At 32.6% G+C, this 7,090-nt stretch overlaps 1 protein-coding gene across 1 annotated transcript; it reads left to right on the top strand.

The window, feature by feature from the left end:
• Window positions 1-5,116: 5,116 nt before the first annotated feature.
• LOC139890140 (probable serine/threonine-protein kinase CST) lies at window positions 5,117-6,697 on the top strand. Its single transcript, XM_071873037.1, has 5 exons — window positions 5,117-5,135; window positions 5,557-5,687; window positions 5,938-6,058; window positions 6,165-6,242; window positions 6,627-6,697. The coding sequence occupies exons 1-5, from the start codon at window positions 5,117-5,119 to the stop codon at window positions 6,695-6,697; spliced, it is 420 nt and encodes a 139-aa protein (XP_071729138.1).
• Window positions 6,698-7,090: the final 393 nt, after the last annotated feature.

The following is a 7,090-nucleotide window of genomic DNA, read 5'->3' as shown; positions in this document are numbered from 1 at the left end:
ACGGGGATGTCAAGCCCTATGGATCCATATACAATTATTCGCGCCCACCAGTTCATATCCTATGTACTGGCAGCTACTAGTTACCAAAGCTAAGGGATTTTCGGTTTAACTCAGTGTAGAATTTAGTATGTACTTGTGTCCATTGCGTTTAAAATAAATTGCATGTATTCTCAGCCCAAAAATATTTAAAGTATTTAAAAAGGGAGACTATAAACTCACGGTTCAATATTGAGATTCAATATTGTAGGCAAATTGCGTAGACGTAATGATGGTAGATGACTGTATGGTTGACCTTGAATTCAAGAACAATACCCCGAACAATACCCAATATTTCCTTAGTTTAAAACGGTTTGAAACCCAAATTAAAAACACCCTCGTATATACCTTATTATTATTGAACTTAAATTATACATTATAAGTTATAAATATAAATATAGATTACAGAAGAAAATAAAGAAAGAAGGTGTAAAGAAGTCGTCGAGCAAACTGGCGTATTTATAGTACTTTTTCATTTCCTGTAGCCCATGCGATCGCATGGCTAGGCCGGACAGCTCATTTCTGCTTTGTTTGCTAGTTTGTTGACATAATATTTACTGTAGCAAATAGTGTTTTTGGTCCCCATGCGATCGCATGGGCTTTTGGTGTATCTGCCATGCGATCGCATGGCTAGTCTGGCCTTTTGTTTGCTAGTTCGTCGACATAATATTACTGTAGAAAATAGTGTTTTACTGTAACAAATAATGTTTACTGTAGCAAAATGATTTTTACTGTAGCAAATAGTGTTTTACTTGTACATCTTATAATATATATATATATATATATATATATATATATATATATATATATATATATATATATATATATATATATATATATATATATATATATATATATATATATATATATATATATACATATAATTGTTCATGCATCGTCGAGAGCAGTCAAAGGTAATTGAATATATGAAACAGTTCTAAAATTTTGAGACTCAATCTAACAGACTTTTCTTAACGTGTCAAAATAATAAATCGTATAGAGAATTGGTTTAAATAAGTCGAAATTTTCCGGGTCATCACAGTGTTTTAGGGACAGACTTGGAAGGCACTCTCTTTAGGATATGAGTGGCTGTTTTTAAAGCCTCACTCCATAAGTACTTTGGGAGACTTGAATTACAAATCATACTTCGAACCATATCCATAAGAGTTCGGTTACGTCTTTCGGCAACACCATTTTGTTGCGGTGTTCCCGGCATAGTAAATTGATTTATAATTCCATGTTCACGAAAAAATAAGGCAAATGGACTGGGGCTTTGTCCAACATCAGAGTGTTTACCATAATACTCTACACCCCTATCCGATCTCACAATCTTAATCTTGCATTTAAGTTGATTTTCAACTTCAGCCTTATAGATTTTGAAAACATCAAGAGATTCAGATTTTTCCTTAATCAAGTAAACATAAGTATAACGAGAATAGTCATCAATGAAAGTGATAAAATAATTATGTCCTCCTATATCAGTGATGAAAGGTCCATAAATGTCAGTATGAATAATTTCAAGAAGTTCTTTACTTCTTGTGGACCCTTTCTTATTTGTTTTTACAAATTTTCCCTTAACACATTCAATACATTGGCTATAATCGAAAAAATCTAGAGTAGGAAGAATTCCTTCTTTAGTTAGACATTGCATTCTGTCTTTCGATATGTGACCTAAATGTTTATGCCACAATCTTGAGGAATTTTCATTTTCTAGTTTTTTCCTTTTTCCATTAGTGGTTATATTTACGTCCATGGTCAATAGGGATTCCGTAAAGTTGTTATCTAAATGAAGCTTATAGAGGTCATTTTTTAATGAACCAGTATCGACAACATGAGAATTAAAATACACTTCCAAACAATTATGCCCAAACTTAAAATCATAACCAAAACGATCAAGTTTAGAAACAGAAATAAGGTTCCTAGTCATTAATGGAACATAAAGTGTATTATTTAAGTACAAATTGAAACCACCCTCTAAAACTAATAAGAGAGTCCCAATAGCTTCAACATGTAACTCATCTCCGTTACCGACCTTAATGATTCTTTCCCCCTTTTGTAGCTGCTTCTTTGAAAGGAATCCCTGCAATGAGTTAGTAACATGAACCATAGCACCACTATCAGCCCACCAAGTATTAGAGGGAACATTAATTGAAAAACATTCATGGTAAGTAATATATGATATATACGGACCTTTCTTGTCTAACCATTCTCGAAACTTTGGGCATTCTCTTTGAATGTGTCCATGTTTCTTACAAAAATTACATTTTGGACCAGTTTCCTTGCCCTTACTTGCACTTGCCTTTAATGAACTTTCTTTTGCGGAACTTCCTTTCTCCCATTTTGAACCTTTGTTACTTTTGAAAACTTTCTTACGAGTAGTATTAGCGGTGGTGAGGTGAACAACATCGGGTTTTTCAATTTTCAACCTTTCCTCTTCCTGGACACACATGGCAATCAACTCGCTCATTTTCCATTTCTCCTTTTGAGTGTTATAGTTAATCTTAAAAGGACCAAACTGAGAAGGGAGAGATGTCATAATGAAGTGAACGAGAAAACCTTCAGATATTTCCATGTCCATGCCCTTTAATTTTGAGGTCATGTCATTCATCATCATGATGTGCTCACGTACCCCACTAACACCATCCTACTTCATGGTAAGCATCTTAAGAATAAGGATACTCACATGAGATTTAGATGAGCCCTTAAGTTATTCCTCGACGAATTCTAAGAATTCTTTAGCATTTTCGGAGTCTGGAATGGCTCCTCGAATAGCGGGCGATATAGAATTCTACATTATCGTAAGGAACATGCGATTTGATCTTTCCCATATATCATAAGTCCTCTTTTGTTCAACCGTAGTTTCGTCGGTAAGAGGTGCAGGTTGATCAAATCTTAAAGCATAGTCCAAATCAGTTATGCCGAGGGAAATCTTAATTTAATCTTTCCACGATGCAAAATTAGTTCCGTTCAAGTGTTCTATGCGAGGAATACAGTTTGCAATAGCAGTGGGTGTAAAAGCTGAAATGTAACGGTCATTACTATAATGCTCATCATTATGCTCATTATTATTTTGATTAAGGACTAAAATAATTTTCGTGGTACAACAGTAAGTTACAAAAAATAAGATTATATTAGTGACGTAGTACTAATATTAATAATAATAATAACACCAACTATAGGGCAAAAGTTGGTATGTATAAATTTAATCACAACACGAAATTAAATTTATCAAAGAAGTTGGGTGAAATTGTTGACTTCTCGTTGGTTCCATCAACAATACACTTATAACTTCTAAATTAGGTAATGCAAAATAGTCCACAAATACATCACCGTTGGGCAGAAATATAAGTAAACTAATTATAAATAATTTGCTAAATACCATATAATGTCTCAAAATTATGGGTCACCGTTGGGCTATCCCACAATCCTTAGACATCAAACGTAACTTAATATGACTTTTCATTCACCTAATTATATTAACTAGCAGCCTTCCGTTGGGCCAACTACTAATCTCAATAATTAAATAGTCATTAAACATGTTAAAAATTATACATATTTAGTAATGCCCTCTTAATGTTGTGTTTGAACAAAATAATTAGTATTCAAATAACTTTAATTTTTGGTAATGGAGAAAACCGGTGCATTTTAATCACGATAATCACACCAATCATAGTAATGTAACCAAAAATTTATTTGCCTTGAATATAAAATATTTTCCAAGACATAATAATTAATAATTACTAATCAATTAGCATATAAAAAAATTGAATCGACAATAATTAATTGACGTAATATCACAATCCCAATATAATAATTAATACTTTGTGAAATTTAATATAAGGAAATATTTCATGTGAAACCCTTAATGAACCAATTTAACTTGTAACATCACTGATATCCACAATATATATCCACAATATACTTGGTGGACCATTTGTAAAATATGTGCACATATAAACAATTTATATTAACAGTTATGCGCATGTTCTCAAATATAGTGGTCTCAAGAATATTAATTGACCAACTAATTATTAAGTAATTAACCAAATAGGTATCATCATGCATAGCAATGGTTACATGATTACAATCACATAAGATCACTATCATATATTCATTCAATATTTACGAATTAATTTAGTATTAAGAAAGAAAAAAAAAATCACATCTAACAGATATATATATATATATATATATATATATATATATATATATATATATATATATATATATATATATATATATATATATATATATATATATATATATATATTGAAATTGTCATACATGATAAGCACTTTTGCAAAATTTAGTCATAAAAATAATATCGTATGCATGATAAGCACAGAATATATACGTAAGTCATGTTAGAAAGTCATGAATTACATGATTAGATTTATAATAATTTGGATCATATCATCTTCATATAACATCCGAATACAAAACAAGATAATAAACTTTATGATTATCAAACAGAACTCGAATTGTAATATATATGAGATTTATTTGCTCGAATACCACATGTTAGACATAACATAATATTTCATCATGTAATTCATTAGATAAAGATTAAGACATGAAGATGTAAGGCTTACTTGAATGGAAAGATAATGAAGCCATAAGAACAAACTAGGATGTTTGATCATCTACTTGATCATCTCCTTTAGTGATGGACTTAGAGTAATTGTAATGTGTTGTTTTTTTGTGTACATAGAGGTGAAGAATGGGCCTCTATTTATAGGAGAGGTCAAGGAGGGATCAACTCCAAATATTAAAGAGTATGCAACTTAATATCTCCCATCAAGATTAATTAAGTGCATTCATTATGGTATTTAAGTATGATCATAAAAGACAACATGTCATGAGTCTTGTAATCTCACTGTATCAATAAGATAGTGACTTGTTATTAATAATCATATCTTGTGATCTCACCATATCAATAATATGATGACTTGTTATTAATAGGTTAGGACACATTAATGTAGGAGTAATAAATAAGTCTAATAAGTTCATCATATACACCATCAATATCTGGTGTCAGAATACCGGTTGCAATCAAGATTTCAAACGCCGATAATAATCAATGTCTCAAAAGCTGGCAGGTCTGTTATAGTTTAATAACATCCTATATTGCTTTGTGTAACACCTATAATGTTCAGTATAATGTTCAGTGGTAGGCTGCTTTAGATGAATAGACAAATTTCTATTATATTTTTGTATGATTAATTTGTGAAATGGTTAGTTACTTGTTTGAATGTGACAGGCTGAAGTAAGTCGTGGAAAATTAAGGCATCCGAATCTTGTTAAACTATTGGGATATTGTTCACAAGAGAAAATACTCTGCCTTATATATGAAAATATTCCAAAGCAAAACTTAGTAAACCTTCTTCGCCGTAAGTACTCACCCGTGACCAATTGTTAGACACAAAGATATAAGATAATTCCTCAAAAAATAAGGCTTGAAGAAGCTTAACTATGAAATTAGTTGTACTTTTCTTTGATTACCTCATTCAATTTTTGCAGGTCATCCACTTGAATGGGATACAACAATGAAAATAGCCATTGGAGCAGCACAGGGTCTTGCTTTCTTGCACTATGTAGAGAGCACAACTATAAATAGGACTTTCAGTGCTTCAAGTGTATTATTAAATGAGGTATATGTATCAGACCTTACCTAATTCTGATTGTTAAGGGTATTGTACTTAAAAGATAGTCTGCCATAGGTTTTTATAGACTGACCTCGCGTAGGGGTATGATTGTCTACATCATAACTCCCCATACACCACATTTGGATCGGATTGGGTATTGTTGTACTAAAAGAAAGAAAATTTATAAAAATGCTTGCAACTTATGATCAGGTTGAACTTTTTTAAAACTTGTTTATTTTTATGCTGTTGGTGTTAGAATTTTGAAGCAACGCTCTATTTTGGATCGGCATCATTAGTCCGAACCCATGGTGTGTTGCCTGTCGTAATGAGTTATGCGGTCACCAGTCGTTACGCCCCTCCTGAGTATATGACAACAAGTCAGTTCCTTTTATGTATTGCAATTAAAGTTTGTTTCGCTATCATTAAAACTTTATAGTAACAAAATTGTGACAATTTTATTCAATGTAAGAGTGTGAGTGACAGGATATTCAATTGCAGGTCAGTGGTACATTGAGAGTGATATCTATGCCTTTGGAGTAATGATGTTGGATATGATATCAGGTTCACACTTTCTTCATGATTATTCGTGCACCTCACCGCATAGTTTAATAGAGTGGGTCTGACCCATCTTAACCAACAAGACCGAATTACAAAGAATAATGGATCCATGGTTGGAACATGGCAACCCTCCAAAAGGAGCAAGCAAAGCGGTTGAGCTAATCTTGAGCTGTCTTAATGACGACCCTCAAAACCGTCCTCCGATGAAAGAAGTTTTGGCTAGCTTAGAACGGATCAAAGAAATTGAGATGTAGCATGTTGAATCCGATGACCCGAATCTACCATGCAAATGTTGCGGCTTAAGAAGATATAATGCGACTCTAACTATATCATGATACAAAATATAATGTTAACTGTGTTGTATGGTAAACGGTTTAATTACGACAGCCAGAGGACTTAAGGCCGTTGTTAAAGTTCAAGATTGTGTATACATGTCTGTAAATCAAATGGTCACATAAAGATGATTAATGATATCCGGTTAAATTAAAACACTTTTACCTATATAATCTTTTGATGACAAGCTAAAAATTAATGAAAATAGACACACGTCCAACCATCCCACCCATGGTACTCGGAATACCTAGATAAAACTGAAGTATTCATCTCTTGAGTCCAAGAAGAAGGTCTGAAACAAACGCATCTGTTCATGTTGTGATTTAGCGCACTTTTAAGACCCGAGAAATTAATAGAACAATTAAGCAATAAATAAAGACACGAGGATTTACGTGGTTCGGCGTGAGGCCTAGTCCACGGGCGGAAGCAGAGATGAATTTTCCTAGCAAACCCGAGGTTACAATGTATCACTCAATCTAGGCTCCGAAAATACTAACAAAGTATTTGGACCACTCACT

The sequence above is a fragment of the Rutidosis leptorrhynchoides genome, chromosome 2 (genome assembly GCF_046630445.1).
Source record: "Rutidosis leptorrhynchoides isolate AG116_Rl617_1_P2 chromosome 2, CSIRO_AGI_Rlap_v1, whole genome shotgun sequence".
In the NCBI taxonomy this organism is placed as follows: domain Eukaryota; kingdom Viridiplantae; phylum Streptophyta; class Magnoliopsida; order Asterales; family Asteraceae; genus Rutidosis; species Rutidosis leptorrhynchoides.
Note: the sequence above shows the minus strand (reverse complement) of the source record. Positions and strands in the feature narration are given on the sequence as shown.